The 18,860-nt window shown below is 43.5% G+C and overlaps 1 protein-coding gene across 3 annotated transcripts in view; it reads right to left on the reverse strand.

Annotated features, from left to right (window-relative positions):
• Positions 1-18,860, reverse strand: part of myh11b (myosin, heavy chain 11b, smooth muscle) — a 161,161-nt gene that overhangs the window by 95,930 nt on the left and 46,371 nt on the right. For all 3 annotated transcript variants that reach the window (XM_080207029.1, XM_080207028.1, XM_080207030.1), the window contains exon 4: positions 10,888-10,915. In XM_080207029.1, coding sequence (XP_080063155.1) covers positions 10,888-10,915 — 28 coding nt within the window. The remainder of the gene's footprint in view (positions 1-10,887; positions 10,916-18,860) is intronic.

Consider the following 18,860-nt stretch of genomic DNA (forward strand, 5'->3'; position numbering starts at 1 on the left):
TGGAAGGAGGAATGTTGTCCAGGACATTGTAGAATTCCTTCCTTGTTTGTCCTCAAATAATCAAACAGAATCTTTAATCTAATGGAACATTCCAACTTAATCTTCATATTTCATCAAAAAGGAAAGGCACAACCACAACAACGCGGTGGGTGTGGGGATGACGGTGGGAAGGGGGAAACACCACAGCACAGTGGTTAGCACTGCTGCCTCACCAGTTGCAGGGATCTGGGTTCAATTCCAGCCTTGGGTCACTGTGTGGAGTTTGCATGTTCTCCCCATGTCTGTGTGGGTTCCTTCCGGATGTTCCAGCTTCCTCCCACACTCCAAAGGAGGTGGATTGGCCATGCTAAATTGATCCTAGTATCAGGAGATTAGGGGGCATGAGGTTACAGGGGGTTAGGGTCTGGGTGTGATTGTGGCCAGTGCAGACTCAATGGCCTCCCTCTGCACTGTACAGATTCTATGAACAACACATACGTTTAAAGTAGGTATATACCCTCTGATTCCTCATTATTGCCGCAGTACCAGGCTGCGTTGCCGGCCTAGATTATATGATCAAATTAAGGGGTCAGGCCCTAAACCACAGCCTCCGTCTTAGAATCAAATATACAACACAGTTGGGTCAACTCGATACACAAATATTGAGGAGCTGGATTGCTGTTTAGTGGATAGATGGAAGGTGCCACTCTCAGGTAGCTGCAACATTTACTCATCTTTCATTATTGGAATAGATTCTCATGTAGTATCTCAAAGACTTGGGCAATTTACTTACCCACAAAAATAGTCAATATTTTACAGGTTAGTAATGGGAAGGTCTCTGTTAGAGTTAATAAACATAGAACAGTACAGCACAGTACAGGCCCTTTGGCCCTCAATGTTGTTCTGAGCTATGTCTGAACACAAGATCAAGCTATCCCACTCCCCATCATTCTGGTGTGCTCCATCTGCCTATCCAATAACCGTTTGAAAGTTCCTAAAGCGTCCAACTCCACTATCACAGCAGTAGACACTCAGTGAAGAATCTATATCCCACCATGAACCTTATAGTTATGCCCCCTAGTTACAGCTACATCCACCCTAGGAAATAACCTCTGAACATCTTCTCTATCTATCCCTCTCATCATCTTATAAACCTCGATTAAGTCGCCTCTCATCCTCCTCCGCTCTAAAGTGAAAAGCCCCAGCTCCCTCAACCTTTCCTCATAAAAACTTTCTCCAATGCTTCCACATCCTTCTTATAGTGAGGTGACCAGAACTGCACACAATATTCCAAACGTGGTCTCACCAAGGCCGGGTATAGTTGCAGCATAACCCCACGGCTCTTAAACTCAAACCCCCTGTTAATAAACGCTCACACTCTATAAGCCTTCTTCACTTGAGTGGCAGTCTTCAGAGGTCTGTGGATATGAACCTGAAGATCTCTCTGTCCCTCCATATTCCTCAGAACCCTGCTGTTGACCCTGTAATCTGCATTCAGGTTTGTCCTACCAAAATGAAGTCAATGGCTGGAATCTTCTAACCGTTCAGTGGTGGGATTTTCCCATCCCACCACAGTGAACAGAGATTTTGTCAGAACACAAAATTCTCCAACCTCACTGCAGCAGGAGTGTGACGTGAATGGCCAGTAAGATCATGCCCTAGAGTTTTATAGCACATAAGAGGCCCTTTGGCCCATCGTGTCTACGCCAGCCATCAAGCACCTATTTATTCTAATCCCATTTTCCAGTACTTGCTCTGGATGCTATAGTATTTCAAGTGCTCATTTAAATGTGGGGGGTTCCTGTCTCTACCACCCTTTCAGGCAGATTCCCACCATCCACAGGGTGAAAAATCCTTTCTTAATTCCCCTCCGAGTCTTCTGCCCCATACTTTAAATCTCTGCCCCCTGGTTATTGACCCATCTATAATGGGGAAAAGTTTCTTCCTCTCAATTCTATGTTCCTCAAATTTTGTACACCTCAGTCAGGTCCCTCTCAGCCTTCTCTGCTCCAAGGAAAGCAACCCCAGCCCTAGGCAACCTCTCTTTACAACCCAGGCAAGTACCTTCACTCACGGTAAAGCTTCAAAGATAATTGTCTACATCATTCAATGTCAATTAGCACAAGAAACCAGGAATCTTTATCATTTACTTAAAAATCACCTTTGTCACTGAACTAACTTCTACCCTTATTCTCAACTAGTTCTGCATCAAAAGCAATTCCAACAAGAGAAAGTGGCAATGCAGGTGGAGAAGGTAGTCAAGAAGGCATACGGCACGCTTGCCTTCATCGGCTGGGGCACGGAGTTTAAAAATTGGCAAGTCATGTTGCAGCTTTATAGAACCTTAGTTTGACTGAACTTGGAATGTAGTGTTGAATTCTGGTCGCCAGACTAACAGAAGGATGTGGAGGCTTTGGAGAGGGTACAGAAAAGATTTACCAGGATGTTGCCTGCTATGGAGGGCATTAGCTACGAGGAGAGGTTGGAGAAACTTGGTTTCTCCTCACTGGAGCGACAGAGGTCGAGGGGTGACCTGATAGAAGTCTACAAGATTACGAGGGACGTGGAATGAGTGGATAGTCAGGAGCTTTCTTTCAGGGTGGAAGAGTCAATTACTGGGGGGGGGCACAGGTTTAAGGTGCGAGGGGCAGGGTTTAAGGAGATGTACAAGGCAAGTTTTTTTATTTTTACACAGCGGGTGGTGGGTGCCTGGAACTCGCTGCCGGGGGAAGTAGTGACATTTAAAGGGCGTCTTGACAAATATATGAATAGGATGGGAATGGGGTGGTGGTATGGTCCCCGGAAGGATAAGGGGTTTTAGTTCAGTCAGGCAGCATGGTCGGTGCAGGCTTGGAGGGCCGAAGGGCCTGTTCCTGTGCTGTAATTTTTTGTTCAAGAGCCTAATATCTGTGGCAAACAAAGCCAACAATGGAACATGCCTAACCCCACTACAGGAAAAGTGTTGTTTAAAATACATAAAATTACAAGAAGTTTTTACTTCCCACCCATTTCAGCTCAAGGGATTCAAAATAATTCAACTTGAATCTGATAGGATTTGGTAACAGAAAATTGGAAGTGATCCAGAGACAGACTTTATCCTGAGAAAGAAGCACAATGTACCTTTCCGAAAAGCTCCTTATCTTTCTGTTCCTGAAAACAATCAAAAAGCTACGCCAACATTGAATTTTGGAACGTATTTAAATCCGAGCAATTGATTTTTCCTCTTCTTTCAGAACTTATGTTTTTTCCAGAGGTACTAAATGTCCGTAGAGGTATGTTTTTTTTTCCCTCAGGAATAAGGCATTACTTTGTGGCCAGTGTCATACAGTTTTTACTTCCTGCCTCTCTTCAAAGAGATTACCTATCTCCGGCCCTCTCTGCACAATCACTGGGACATTTCCTTATTTGGTGCACTTTGGAATAATTTCCCCCCCTAAAAGTGAACCATATTGTAAAGATCAAGGCATTAGGGATGGACGCACGGAAATGTTATTGAGTGGCTTCTATTTATAAAGACTGACTGTGCTGACGGTCACAAATATGTTTCCTGTCGGGACTGGATGTATCTCTGATAAAGAAAAAACTGAAATGAAAGGCAACAGGCAGTCTGTCGCTGGCACTGTTTCCATAATTTGCACATGTCACACTCGCTAAAGTAGGAAACGTAGAAATTTGGTATGTGTTTGCATCTTTTGAGTGACATGCATGATTACTAGTGGAGTCATTAAGTGCACCAACTCAATTTGAGCCACTGCGTATGAGAATTTGTTTGGGAAATTGGTTGAGTGGCAGATGACAGTAAATAGGGATACTGGGTGGGTACTCAGTTTGATAGGATGTGACTAGTGGTGTCCCACAAGGATCTGTATTAGGCCCTCAATTGTTCACATAAATAAAAATTTGGATAATGACAAAAAGTCATATCTAAATTTTGCTAATGACACAAAGTCAGATGGCATTGTAGGCAATGTTTTAAATTTTTAAGTTTATTTATTAGACTCACACCAACACCTCTACTTTCTCCGGAGTTTAAGGAAATTTGGCATGTCAACTACGACTCCCACCAACTTTTACAGATACACCATAGAAAGCATTCCTTCTGGTTGTATCACAGCTTGGTCTGGGCTCCTGCTCTGCCCAAGACTGCAAAGAACTACAAAAGGTCGTGAATGTAGCCCAATCCATCACACAAACCAGCCTCCCATCCATTGACTTTGTCTACACTTCCTGCTGCCTCAGTCTTTGATAAGGTTCACCATGGTAGGCTTCTGCAGAAAATGCAGATGTATGGGATTGGGGGTGATCTAGGGAATTGGATCAGGAATTGGCTAGCGGATAGGAGACAGAGGGTGGTGGTTGATGGTAAATATTCATCATGGAGTTCGGTTACGAGTGGTGTGCCTCAGGGATCTGTTTTGGGGCCACTGCTGTTTGTAATTTTTATTAATGATCTGGATGAGGGTATAGTTGGGTGGATTAGTAAATTTGCTGATGACACCAAAGTCGGAGGTGTGGTAGATAGTGAGGAAGGGTGTCATAGTTTGCAGAGCTGGGCCGAGAGGTGGCGGATGGAGTTTAATGCGGAGAAGTGTGAGGTAATTCACTTTGGTAGGAATAACAGATGTGTCGAGTATAGGGCTAACGGGAGGACTTTGAATAGTGTAGATGAGCAGAGGGATCTAGGTGTATGTGTACATAGGTCCCTGAAAGTTGGGAATCAAGTAGATAAGGTTGTTAAGAAGGCATACGGTGTCTTGGCGTTTATTGGTAGGGGGATTGAATTTAGGAGTCGCAGCGTTATGTTGCAACTGTACACAACTCTGGTGTGGCCGCACTTGGAGTACTGTGTGCAGTTCTGGTCCCCACATTACAGGAAGGATGTGGAGGCTTTGGAGAGGGTGCAGAGGAGGTTTACCAGGATGTTGCCTGGTATGGAGGGGAGGTCCTATGAGGAGAGGCTGAGGGATTTGGGGTTGTTTTCGCTGCAAAGAAGGCGGCTAAGAGGGGATCTTATTGAAACATATAAGATGATTAGAGGTTTAGATAGGGTGGACAGTGATAGCCTTTTTCCTCTGATGGAGAAGTCTAGCACGAGGGGGCATGGCTTGAAATTAAGGGGGGGTAGTTATAGGACAGATGTCAGGGGTAGGTTCTTTACCCAGAGGGTGGTGAGGGACTGGAATGCCCTGCCTGCTGCAGTTGTAAATGCGCCTAGTTTGGGGGCGTTTAAGAGATCCGTGGATAGGTTTATGGACGAAAAGGGATTGGTTTAGGTTAGTGGGTCATTGTTTTGTAACTGGTCGGCGCAACATCGTGGGCCGAAGGGCCTGTTCTGCGCTGTAATGTTCTATGTTCTATGTTCAGCAAAGCAGGTCCTTAATTAAGGACCTCACACAGCCCGGACATTCTCTCTTCCACCTTCTTCCGTCAAGAAAAGGTGCAAAAGTTTGAGGTCATGTACTGACCGACTCAAGAACAGCTTCTTCCCTGCTGCTGTCAGACTTTTGAATTACCTACCTTGTGTAAAGTTGATCTTTCTCTACAACCTAGCAATGACTGTAACACTACATTCTGCACTGTCTCCTTTCCTTCTCTATGAATGGTATGCTTTGTCTGTATGGCGCGCTAGAAACAATATTTTTCACTGTATGTTAAAACATGTGACAATAATAAATCAAATTACATTAACACTGCAATGCCTGGACTTATCAATCGTGTAAACTTACACTGCACTGCCTCCAAGGACAATATATCCTTTCTAAAGTATGATGTCCAGATCTCCTTACAGTGACTCCAAGTGGGACCCAACCAGGGTTTTGTATTTTGTTTTTCAGGGGTTTAATACAAGGAAAAATGGCTTTAATGCCCCAGAGTATATTTGATAATAATTCCGGTAAGAGTTGCAGTGTGTAGACACACTGCTTCATGTAGCAACTGATATCTTTACTCGTTTCATCAGAATGAAGCTTTCCTTCCTGGTTCCCTACAACCAGTCACGAGCCAAATACACATTACTGACACAGACATCCGGATAAATATAGAAATATAATAAATAGGTGCACGAGTAGGCCATTCGGCCCTCCAAGCCCACTCCACCATTCAATATGATCATGGACTCTCAGTATCCCACTCCTACTTTCTCGCCATACCCTTTGACCCCTTTAGCCACAAGGGCCACGTCCAGCTCCCTCTTGAACATATCAAACAAGCTGGCCCCATCAGCTTTGTGCTAGAGAATTCCACAGGTCCACAACTCTCCAAGTGAAGAAGTTCTTCCCCAACTCAGCCCTGAAGAGCTTACCCTTTATTCTTCGACTGTGACCCCTAGTTCTGCACTTCCCCAATATTGGGAACATTCTTCCCGCATCCAGCCTGTCCAGTCCCATCAGGATTTTATATGTTTCTATGAGACCCCCTCTCATTCTTCTAAATTCCAGTGAGTACAAGCCCAGTCGATCCAGTGTCCCTTCACATGTCAGTCCTGCCATTCCCAGAATCAGTCTGGTGAACCTTTGCTGGACTCCCTCAATAGCAAGAATGTCCTTCCTCAGATAAGAGATCAAAACTGCACACAATACTCAAGGTGGAGCTTCACCAAGGTCCTGTATAACTGCAGCAAGACATCCTTACTCCTATACGCAAATCCTCTTGCTATGAAGACCAGCATGCCAATGGCTTTCCTCACCGTCTGCTGTACCTGCCTGCCAACCTTCAGCCAATGTTCCATCACGGCACCCAGGTCATGTTACACTTTCCTAAACTGCCACCATTCCGATAATAACCTTCCTTCATGTTTTTGCCACCAAAATGGATAACTCACATTTATCCACATTATATTGTATTTGCCCACTCAGCCAGCCAGTCCGAGTCAGGCTGGGGTTGGAAAATACTTCAGCTTTTTCAGTGGGAAATCAGAGTTCAAGACAGGAAAATCACAGTTCACTGAGCTTTTGCTGCTAAATATTTGTGTAAATCATTTTAAAAACTGCTGAATCCAGGTATCATTCTTGTATTCATCTTCAATCACCTGCGTGGGAACTTTATTTCAAACATTCACCATCTCAGTCTGAAGATCACAGGCCGAATGCCCGTGACCACTGAAGAGTTCCCCAACACTTCAGCAGCCACGGGCATTCGGCCCCTAATCTTCTGGTAAGCGTTCTCCAAGGCGGCCTTCACAACACATGACAGCACAGAGTCACTGAGCATCAACTGATAGCCAAGTTCCGCACACATGGGGACAGCCTCAACCGGGATCTTGGGTTCATGTCGCACTATCTGTAATCCCCACGACTTGCCTGGGTTTGCAAAATCTCACTAACTGTCCTGTTTGGAGACAATACACATCTCTTTAACCTGTGCTTAACCCTCTCTCCACTCACATTGTCTGTACCTTTAAGACTTGATTACCTGTAAAGACTCGCATTCCAACCATTATTTTGTAAATTGAGTTTGTGTCTGCATATGCCCTGTTTGTGAACTGAAATACCACTCACCTGATGAAGGGGCAGCGCTCTGAAAGCTTGTGGCTTTTGCTACCAAATGAACCTGTTGGACTTTAACCTGGTGTTGCGAGACTTCTTATCTTTTATCAAAACAAGCTTTCTTCATAAGGTTTAAATATATCCAAAACAAAGTAAAACAGTTTAACTGTCGAGCAATCTTTAAACACAAAATGAAACAAATTCTAAACTTATTCATATCCAATTAAACAATATTTCTTTTATAGACTTAAAGTCTACTATAAAAATCCAGGGATACTTGCTTTGACTTGGGTCAACAGCTATGGAGCTTCCAGAGAAAATTTGGAGAGGGCGTGGGATTTTGTAATGGTTTCTTTGTAACGTAGATGTCTCTTGCAGCATCATGCTCTTGGTTTCATGGTTTCTTATACAAACAAGCCTATAATGCGATGACCAGAATTGCACGCTACACTTCCGATGGGATCAGCCACTCTATACAACTTGCACTTCTACTTGGCTTCTTTATTTCCTGTTGGGCAGATAGTTTTGAACATCTGTCCACTCTTACCCACAATTTCCTTTCCTCTTGTCATATCAGCACCATTTAAAGAACAGTTCCACCATTTCTTTGCCCATTTAATTGCCTTTCACTTGCGGGCATCAAATTTCATTCGCCGTTTCTTAAACTAGTTTCCCAGTTTCTAGAATTCCCTGCAATTAATCAGTTTGCCTTTGATTGTTTATACCCCCAATAAATGGTCTCCTCCTGTCCCTGTTAAGTGCAGTCTCCATAATTGTAAAGACGCTCGTTTACCAGTTTAGGGAAAACAGGATGGTTTATTTACAGATTAAAACTATACAGAGGATTACAGCCTCATGGTTGCCATCAGGTCTGGAAGTGACTCTGAGTCCAGCAGGCTACACTCACCAGGATGATCCCCCCACCCTGCTCCTACATTGGTTCCCCGGGTCACTCTGCAGATTAAAAGGGGACAATCACCACAGTAACGTACAGAAATCTCCAATGCAGAAGGAAAATCTGGTCACCACGGCGGCCAACATTCCAACTTCCCCAGTGTAGTCTCTCCAGCACCACCTGCTTCTTCTGAACAGGTTGAATGTGTGATAGTTTGTTTGACCACACAGAGGGCGTCTCACTCTGCAATGCCTAATCTGCTCAGTTTTTGGCTCTCTGTACAAACTGAGCACATTGGAATACCACCAAAGAATTCCACCCCCCCACCCGCCTCTCACACACAGGAATCTGGTATTTGCTTATGAAATGGGAAATGCGAATACTTCATTATGATCCCAACATTAACGGCAACTATCACACAATTGACAGCTGCATTCTATCCAACCCTGACAGTGATTTGTGTTCTGACGTTTTCCTTAAGGACGTAGGAATTAGGAGCAAAAGTCGGCAAATTCAGCCCTTTGAGCTTGCTGTGCCATTCAATCAGATCATGGCTGATCTCCCCTTGTTCCCCATATCTTTCTTTCCTTTATTATTAGAAATATATCTATCTCCTTCTTGTAACCAGTGATTCAGACTCCACCACGCTCTGGGGGCAGTGAGTTCCACAAATTCACCCCCTCTCTGTGAGAAGTAGCTCCTCCTCATCTCAGTGTTAAATCTACCGCCTCTCAACCTATACCTGTGACCTCTTGTTCCAGATTTCCCCTCAAGGGGAAACATCTGATCCACGTTTACTTTATCAATCCCTTTTAAAATTTTATACAGCTCAACCAGATCCCCTCTCATCCTCCGAAACTCCAGCGAGTACAAGCCCAAACTTTAATCTCTCCTCATACCTCAATCCTTCCATCCCCAGAATCAATCTGGGGGACCTCCTTTAAATTGAAACCTAAACTAATTAGTCGGAGTTGTAATGTATTTAAATGAAAGCAGTCATAATATTTTTCTCCTCCATTGAAGTGTCGAACTCCTCCAGCCATTCCTCACACGCAAGCCTAAACAAAAAGGTTGGAAATCTTGGTTACCATTCTGTGCATCCCAGCTGAGCCAATATCTGCTCTCACCTGCTGATGTGCATTGTGTAGGAGTCACTGAGCAAGCTCGATAAGTTAAGTTTAGCTGGCACAAGCTGGAAACACATTTCCAGTTTCAGCTTAGGAAAAATTGAGGCCAATAGTTGCACTCCTCGTGACACCCAGACTGAAGAGTCACTCAGCGAAGAACAGTGGAGCCTTCTGGGTTTGTCTGGCTTTGCTCCATATTAGGCAATGTCTTTCATAACTCAGCATCTCGGAGAAAAAGTGAAGAACCACCAAGACCTTTTACAGTAATTTACAATCCCCTTTGTTTTCCTATACCATATTTATACTGGTCTGTCGCACTGTACTAACCACCAACTGTAAACCCAAAGCCTCATCGTTACTTCACATAGAAACTAAACAAAAGTGAACCAATACTTATCCCTGTCAGAACAAAGTACAGCACAGGAACAGGCTCTTTGGCCCTCAAGCCTGTGCCAATCATGATGCTCAAAAAAAAAACCTTCTGTCCTTACTCAGTCCGTATCCCTCTATTCATGTACCCAACTAGATGCCTCTTAAATGTTGCTAATGTGCTTGCTTCCATCACTTCTTCTGGCTGTGTATTCCAGGCAACCACCACTCTCTGCGCGAAAAACTTCCACCCTCTCAGCTTGAATCTGTGCCCTTTGTAATTGACACATGCACCCTAGGAAAAAGCCTCTGACTATCCACCTTGCCTATACCTCTCAATGTTGTAGACCTCTATCAGGTCTCCCCTCAGCCTCCGTCTTTCCAATGAAAACAATTCTAGTTTATTCAACCTCTCCTCATAATCAACACCCTCGAGACCAGGCAACATCCTGGTGAACCTTCTTTGCACTCTCTCCAAAGCTTCCATGTCCTTTCAGCGTGATGACCAAAACTACACACAATACTCCAAAGGTAGCCTAACCACATTTTATATAGCAATTAATGCTGGCCCAGCCAACAACACTCACATCCCAGAAATAAAAAAGACATTTTTTAATCAGTAAGGGAATCAAGGATTACGGGGATAAGGCAGGAAAGTGGAGTTGCGATTATCACATCAGATCAATCATGATCTCATTGAGAGGTAGAACAGACTTGATGGACCGAACAGCCTACTTCTTTTCCTATGCCTTGTAGTCTAAGATGCGAGCTACTTTTCTGAAACACGCTCTGGTTGGAGTTCTTGATTGTACATCTTTTTAAAGATTACATTTGCATTATTTATTTTGCAGTTCTTTGATGTCAACCCCACAGTGAATGAATTCTGCAGATCCCAATCCCCATCCCTCCCTCCTTCACCACTTCTGTAGTACTGAAGAGTAATGTGTAGAGGAGTCAAATATGATCCATTCTAAACACGTTTAATAAAACAGCAAATGTTACAAAGAGTTAAAAGGGAAAGAGTTTTACTCACGTGCACAATATTGACTGATCCTCACGATCTGTAAAAGAAAGGATTCCAATTACAACCTGAAAGTGGGTGAATTTTCTACAGTCTGTCATTTGCATTCTAACACAAAGATTTGTTGCTTAGTTCACCAATAAGCCTGGAGTGCACGAGAACCCTTAGAAAAATAATTAAATTATCACTCATTAATTCACCTAGCTTCACAAATTGAGGGATTTAATTTCAAAATCTGTTCATCAGCAGTCTCCTAGTCTGAGGAAGGACATTGTTATTGAGGGAGTCCAGCAAAGGTTCACCAGACTGATTCCTGGAATGGCAGAACTGACATTTGAAGAGAGATTGGATTGAGTGGGCTTGTACTCACTGGAATTTGGAAGAGTGAGAGGGGATCTCACAAAAACAAATAGAATCCTGATGGGACTGGATATTTATTTAGCCAAACTATTCCATCTTGTGACCCAGTAAGGGTCAATGTGAAGTTTATACAGGATTAGATGCAGGAAGAATGTTCCCAATGTTGGGGAATTCCAGAACTAGGCGGTCACAGTCTAAGAATAAAGGGGTAAGCCACTCAGGACTGAGATGAGGGAGAACTTTATCACTCGGAGAGTTGTGAACCTGTGTAATTCTCTACCACAGAAAGCTGTTGGGGGCAGTTCATTAGATATGTTCAAGAGGGAACTGGATTTGCCCCTTGTGGCTAAAGGGATCAAGGGGTCTGGAGAGAAAGTGGGAATGGGATACTGAAAGTACCTGATCAACCATGATCATATTGAACGGTGGTGCAGGCTTGAAGGGCCAAATGGCCTACTCCACCTATTTTCTATAAATTCATTCACAACAGGGGAGTCTCACCACATAATAAATTAAGCCAAATTTGTTCATAACTTCTTTAAATGCTTTTCTATCTTGGTTTGTTTCCCTTCACCTTTAATCAAACAATTGACTAGTCAATCCTGATTGCATTGTTGAGCCTTCAGTGTAAATGTTGATGGGCAATAAATGCGGTCTTGCCAATGTTAGCCATATCCCAAGACCAACAATGAATCTCCTCCAATGCCTGTCCCCTTGTTGTCAAACACAATGGAATTGGCTTCATTCTTAGCTGTCTTTGTGCATGTGCATTTACATGTGTGTGTGTGCGGTTGACATACGGAGACATGATGAGGACAGGATTTCACTTGGCTGACATACCCTGAATGGTTGAATACATTGATATTTATTGCCAAGACTCACAGGTGAATAATAGCAGCACTGCTGCCTCACAGCGCCAGGGACCCGGGTTCAATTCCTGACTTGTGTCACTGCCCGTGTGGAGTTTGTGCGTTCTCCCCGTGTCTGTGTTGGTTTCCCCCGCGTGCTCCAGTTTCCTCCCCCATTCTGAAAGATGCACTGACCTAAACAGGTGCCAGAGTGTGGGCGACTAGGGGAATTTCACATCAACTTCATTGCAGTGTTAACGTAAGCATTATTTGTGACTAATAAGTAAACTTAGCCAAGTTACCCAAGAAGTTGCCCAGCAAAGAATTATATCCCAGCCGAGACCCAAGGCCTTTGGATCGACAAAGGTGAAAGTTGGGAAAGAAAAGTATTACACTGATATTATATTAGCATAATTCCATTGGCAGCTTTGTGAAGATGTAAAGATGATGGCTGTTGACTTGAGTTGCAGTTTGATTGTTAAATATGGATACTTTGAACTGAGCACTTTTTAAAACATCAAACTCAGCTCCAGGAAATACCCACACTGCCTGAGGTTATAACTCACAATCCATTAGCTTTCTAGATATAAATGACCAAATTAGCATTTACATTTTAAACGAGAGGTTACAACCATATGGGAGGTGGAATGTTACCTGCTCGCCCTGCCCATCGATGGGATGGGGGCAGGAGGCGGAGAGAAGGCCTCTCTGAAGTAGCAGGGGCCTGCCAGCTCTCTCTGTCTATCTGCTAATGCACATGTGCAGTATCAGGAGGTCTGCACATGCGCAATACCTCCCTCTGCAGGCTGTCTGGTGGGTTAAGCCCCGCTCACAGTCTCTCTGGCCAGACACTGACTAGCCCATCTTTTCAGAGGCAGAATGCGTAAGAATGGGTGTGAAAACACAAAGAAAAAAAATGAATCTACAACTCTCCCATTCTCACACTAGCTGGATACTTTGAAAAAAAAGTCTCGTAAAATTCCACCCATTGTGTTTTACAATCGAATGCTGCACAACACATGATCGGGTTTTATGACTTCTGGCTTTCCTGGCTGAAAAAGGAAAGTATATGGGAGCAGGAGTAGGCCATTCAGCCCTCTGAGCCTGGTTGATAATCTTATCGTGCTATTTTCCTGCACAGTTCCCATATCCCTTCATGTTTTTACCATCTAGAAATGAAAACACAGATGCATTTACTCTGTTTTGTTTGAACATATTCACGTCATTGAAGCATTCGGCACCCTCTCCTTTCCTTCTCTACGAATGGTATGCTGTAAAAAAATTTGTTATTGTCACAAGTAGGCTTACATTAACACTGCAATTGAGTTATTGTGAAAATCCCCTAGTCGCCACACTCCGGCGCCTGTTCGGGTTCACTGAGGGAGAATTTAGCATGGCCAATGCACCCTAACCGGCACGTCTTTCAGATTGTGGGAACACCCGGAAGAAACCCATGAAGATACCGGGAGAATGTGCAGACTCCGCACAGACAGTGACCCAAGCCGGGATTCGAACCGCAGGTTCCTGGTGCTGTGAGGCAGCAGCACTAACCACTGTGCCACAGCACGCAAGAAACAATATTTTTCACTGTATCCCAACACGTGACAATAATAAATCAAATAGTTTTAAAATGTTCATTAAATTTAGAGAGTGTAATCTGGATTTAGCGCCAGTGAAATTAGTCTACACCAATAACCCAAAACAAGCTCATTGTGGATCAGGAGCTAATGCATTTCATCACCATTTTCATAAAAGCAAACAGGAAAAGATTGTTCAGGCACAGTGTACAATGAATTGTTGATTTACGTCAGCCCATTTAGTGTGACAGTGTTCACCAATTTAACACGCAACATTCAACATGCAACATTCTGTAACCACTTTCTAAAATGTCCCAACAAACATTTGGGCTCAACACCACTGGATTCAGAAGGGTTTCAGCACAAATAGCTACAATCAAGGTCTCTGCTATCTCTCATTAGAATTCCACACTGTTTTTACTTTGAGATAGGAGTTGAAATATTTTTTTCATTTGCACTGATATCAAAGCACGAATTCTTCAGTGAAATTGAGGATTAGTTAAATAACATTCCAAGCCTTGCTCACATTGCCCAGCGAGGTACTGGATTATTTTGGTGTTAATGCTATCAGTTTTTTTTCAATCAACATTTAATAATAATCTCTAAGATTCTGTGAAGTTAGGACCAGTCACCCAAAGGGTCAGTGACTACAGCAGGTATTAACAAAAGTCTGATCAATACTGGGAAACTCCATTACTGCCACAGATATTTAAAACTAACTTCAGGCAGATCACTGGAGAGTTTATGAATTCCAAATTCACCTTGCCAGATTGATGCAGGCCACGTGGAAAAGCCAGACCAGAAAGAGAACTGGGCACTATGGAGGAAGAGATTTTTAAGATTCAGAACTGCACGCAGATTAAATAGTAGATCAGAGGCTGAACAAGTCAATACTTTACTGTACAATAAAGTCAAGTGGATATAGAGGTTGAATTTCATAGAATCTCGACAGTGCAAGAGGAGGCCATTCAGTCCATCAATCCTGCACTGACATTAATTCCACTATTTACCCTGCTTGTTTCTCTGATACTAAGGGGCAATTTAGCATGGCCAATCAACCTAACCCGCACATCTTTGGTCTGTGGAAGGAAACCGGAGCACACGGAGGAAACCCACGCAGACATGGGGAGAATGTGCAGGGTTTGCACAGTCACCCGAGGCCGGAATTGGACCCGGGTCCTTGGCGCTGTGAGGCAGCAGTTCCAACCACTGTGCAATTGTGCCACCCTTGAAGGAGATTTTTTCAGTACTAAGCAGCAATATATTCCGATGGTAAAGAAGGACTGCAGGAGAAGGGATAACTAGCCGTGGTTATCGAAGGAAATAAAGGAGAGTATTAAATTAAAAGCTGATGCGTTCAGAGCAGCTAAAAATAGTGGGCGATTAGAAGATTGGGAAAGATTTAAAAAACAACAAAGAATGACGAAGAAGGTGATAAAGAAAGGAAAGATAGACTATGAAGCTAAACTAGCTCTAAATATAAAAAAAAAGACAGTAAAAATTTTTACAAATATATAAAGAGGAGAAGACTGGCTACAGTGAATATTGGACCCTTGGAGGATGAGAGGGGGGATTTAGCAGAGGGCGATGAGGAAATGGCTGAGGCTTTAAATAAATTTTTTGCCTCGGTCTTCACGGAGGAGGACATATATAGCTTGCTGGATATTAAAGATAGAAGGATGGTAGGAAATGGGGTCCTTAATGAGATTACTGTCACTAGAGAGGTAGTGCTTGATAGAATAACAGGACCGAAGGTAAACAAGTCCCCGGGACCAGATGGAATGCATCCCAGGGTTCTGAAAGAAATGGCAGACGTGATAGCGGAGGCCTTGGTGATTATTTACCAAACTTGGCTGGATTCTGGGGAAGTGCCAGAAGATTGGAAAATGGCTAATGTTACGCCGCTGTTTAAAAAAGGTAGCAGGCAAAAGGCAGGGAATTATAGGCTGGTTAGTTTAGCGACTGTAGTTGGGAAAATGCTAGAATCTGTTTATATAGATGATCTGGAGGGGGGGGCTAAGTGTAGGGTAATGAAATTTGCTGATGACACAAAGATGAGTGGAAAAGCAAATTGCATGGAGGGTGTAGAAAGTCTGCACAGAGATCTGGACAGGCTGAGTGAGTGGGTGAGGACCTGGCAGATGGAGTACAATGTTAGCAAATGTGAGATTATCCACTTTGGTAGAAATAATAGTAGGAAGGATTATTATTTAAGAGGCGAAAAGCTGCAGCATGCTACGGTGCAGAGGGACCTGGGGGTCCTTGTGCACGAATCGCAAAAACCCAGTCTGCAGGTGCAGCAGGTGATCAAGGAGGCGAATGGAATGTTGGCCTTTATAGCGAGGGGGATAGAATATAAAAGTAGGGAGGTCTTGCTGCAACTGTACAGGGCCACAGCTGGAGTACTGTGTGCAGTTTTGGTTGCCGCACTTGCGCAAGGATATATTGACCTTGGAGGGAGTGCAGAGGTGGTTTACTAGGCTGATGCCGGAGTTGAGGGGGTTGAGCTATGAGGAGAGGCTGAATAGACTGGGTCTGTACTCGTTGGAGTTTAGAAGGATGAGGGGGGATCTTATAGAGACGTATAAGATAATGAAGGGGATGGATAGGGTAGAGGTAGAGAGATTCTTCCCACTTAGAAAGGATAGCAGGACTAGAGGGCACAGCCTCAAAATAAGGGGGGGGGGGGGTGCAGTTTAGAACGGAGTTGAGGAGGAACTTCTTCACTCAAAGGGTGGTGAATCTCTGGAATTCTCTGCCCGTTGAAGTGGTGGAGGCTACCTCACTGAATATATTTAAATCACAGGTAGATAGGTTTCTGATAGACAAGGGAATTAAGGGTTATGGGGAGAAAGCAGGAAAATAATTTGACACCAGGCCATATAAAAGGGAATGTTAGGACAGTTAAGCATCTTAAAGAAGGAGAGAGGGCGAAATGGCGTTGGGAGTTTGCACAGCTGAAGGCATGGCCGTCATGGTCAGGTGACTTTAAAATCAGATGCACAAGAATTGGAGAAGCACAAAGATCTTTGTAGAGCTGGATTGGGTTACAGATGGAAGGAGATACTGGGCCGCGGAATGGTTGGAAAGCAAGGATGAGAATTTAAAACCAAGGCATTGCCAGACTGGGATCCAATGTACAAAAAAAAACAGAAAATGCTGGAAAATCTCAGCAGGTCTGACAGCATCTGTGGGGAGAGAATAGGGCCAATGTTTCAAGTCTCAATGAACCTTCATCACAGTGGTTCAGATCCTCTGACAAAGAGTCATCCAGACCCGAAATGTTGGCTCTCTTCTCTCTCCACAGATGCTGCCAGACTTGCTGAGATTTTCCAGCATTTTCTGTTTCAGATTCCAGCATCTGCAGTATTTTGCTTTTATCTGTGGATCCACTGTCAATCAGTGAGCACAGGAGTCATGAATGAACAAGTTAGGATGTGGACAACAGAGCTTTGTAAGGTATAAGCTAGGAGATCGGCAAGGAACTCATCCAATATGGTGACAATGATTCACAATAAGGGAATCTGATCATTAACTATGGTTCAGGCACTCTAAAGAATCAAATTCCCTCATTTAGTACAAGGGAAGAATATAAAAATACTAATCCAAGTCAGTGGTGCTGGTAATCCCAATTCATTACCAATTGCACACTGCAAAGAGTTTTTTTTCCATATCCATTAGTGTAATGAGTGTTGTAATGTTTGTTGTGCCTGGCAAAGGAATGGTTGCAGAGGCCTAGATATGTCTGGACAATAACTGGTTTATTGGGTGAACATAACTGTTTACAGATGTAGAACTACAGATCTGATTCAGCCTAAGCCATGAGCCTACTCCATCTCGACTCTGAGTCACGTGAGTCTCTGTCCCTCTTGCATCATTATGTGGGTGGTACTATTTCTCCTGTCCCATACATTAACCCTTTCAGCCCTGAGTACCCTGATATAATCTTGTGATGCTGGTCACAGGCCTCCAGTTTGAAAAACAACTCTGTACAACCACTTCCTGGCTTCTGTCAAGAAGCCAATTTTGTATCCATTTTAGATACCTCACCCCGGATCCCGTGAGATTTAACTTTATGCAACAACCTACTGTGCGGTACCTTGTCAAAGGCCTTGCTAAAGTCCATGTAGACAACATCAACTGCACTGACCTCATCTACCTTCTTGCTTACCTCTTCAAAAAACTCAGTCAAATTTGAGAGACATGATTTTCCACTCCCAAAGCCATGCTGACTGTCCGTAATCAGTCCTTGCATCTCTAAATGCCTATAGATCCTGTCTCTCAAAATACCTTCCAACAATTTGCCCACCACAGTTGTGAGGCTCATTGGCCTAACTGCTCTTTAACCAGTTAAAAAGTCTGACAACACCAGGTTTCAGTCCAACCGATTTATTTGGTAGTAAATTTACTACCAAATAAATCGGTTGGACTGAAACCTGGTGTTGTCAGACTTTTTAACTGTGTTTACCCCAGTCCAACGCCGGCATATCCACATCATGGCTCTTTAACCATGGCAGTCTTGCGTAACACACTGGGACATTTCACTGCCTTTGAGTTAAGTTAGTGCCGTAATTTATTTTGATTTTTGGATGTGTCCCATTCTGTGCCTTTTTGCACCCTTTTCCAACCTTGCAAATCCCCCAATGCTGTGCAGTCACCAATCCCTTCAATTACTTAGGAAACTACCATAGCTGACAGCATCATCTTTAATGGGGGACAATTAAAATCTCCGCCAAGATAACTTGGGTTGTGCAGCCTTTCACGAGCAACGTTCTTGGAGTTTTATAATCATTGCACTGTTTAAACAACGCTGAACAGTCATTATTAATTTCCGTGGCTTAGTTGGTGAAGATAACTTTAAAAGGTCAACAGCTGATAGCGGTGTATCTCTGGTCAGAAGGTTCTTGTGATTCAGCTGAGGGAGTGGGAAACTTTTTGATTCGTGTTTGAGGAATTGGTTTAATTTGTGTTTGGGTTTAGATAGCGGAAGTGAAGACGCTCGGAGGCCAGTTCTCATTCCAGGTTTAGCACCAACTCCACTTGGATTGGTTGGTTTATTTATGAGATGGCACAATTACTGTAGAGAATGCACCGGGACCCTAACAAACTTTGAGACAAATAGATTGTTCTCCCCCACTCCCCCCCTCCGACCTTTGCCAAAATAAAAAACTTGCTGTAACATTTTTCTTTCAAATGCACT

Source organism: Carcharhinus amblyrhynchos, chromosome 18 (genome assembly GCF_965287045.1).
Source record: "Carcharhinus amblyrhynchos chromosome 18, sCarAmb.v2.hapA, whole genome shotgun sequence".
NCBI lineage: Eukaryota > Metazoa > Chordata > Chondrichthyes > Carcharhiniformes > Carcharhinidae > Carcharhinus > Carcharhinus amblyrhynchos.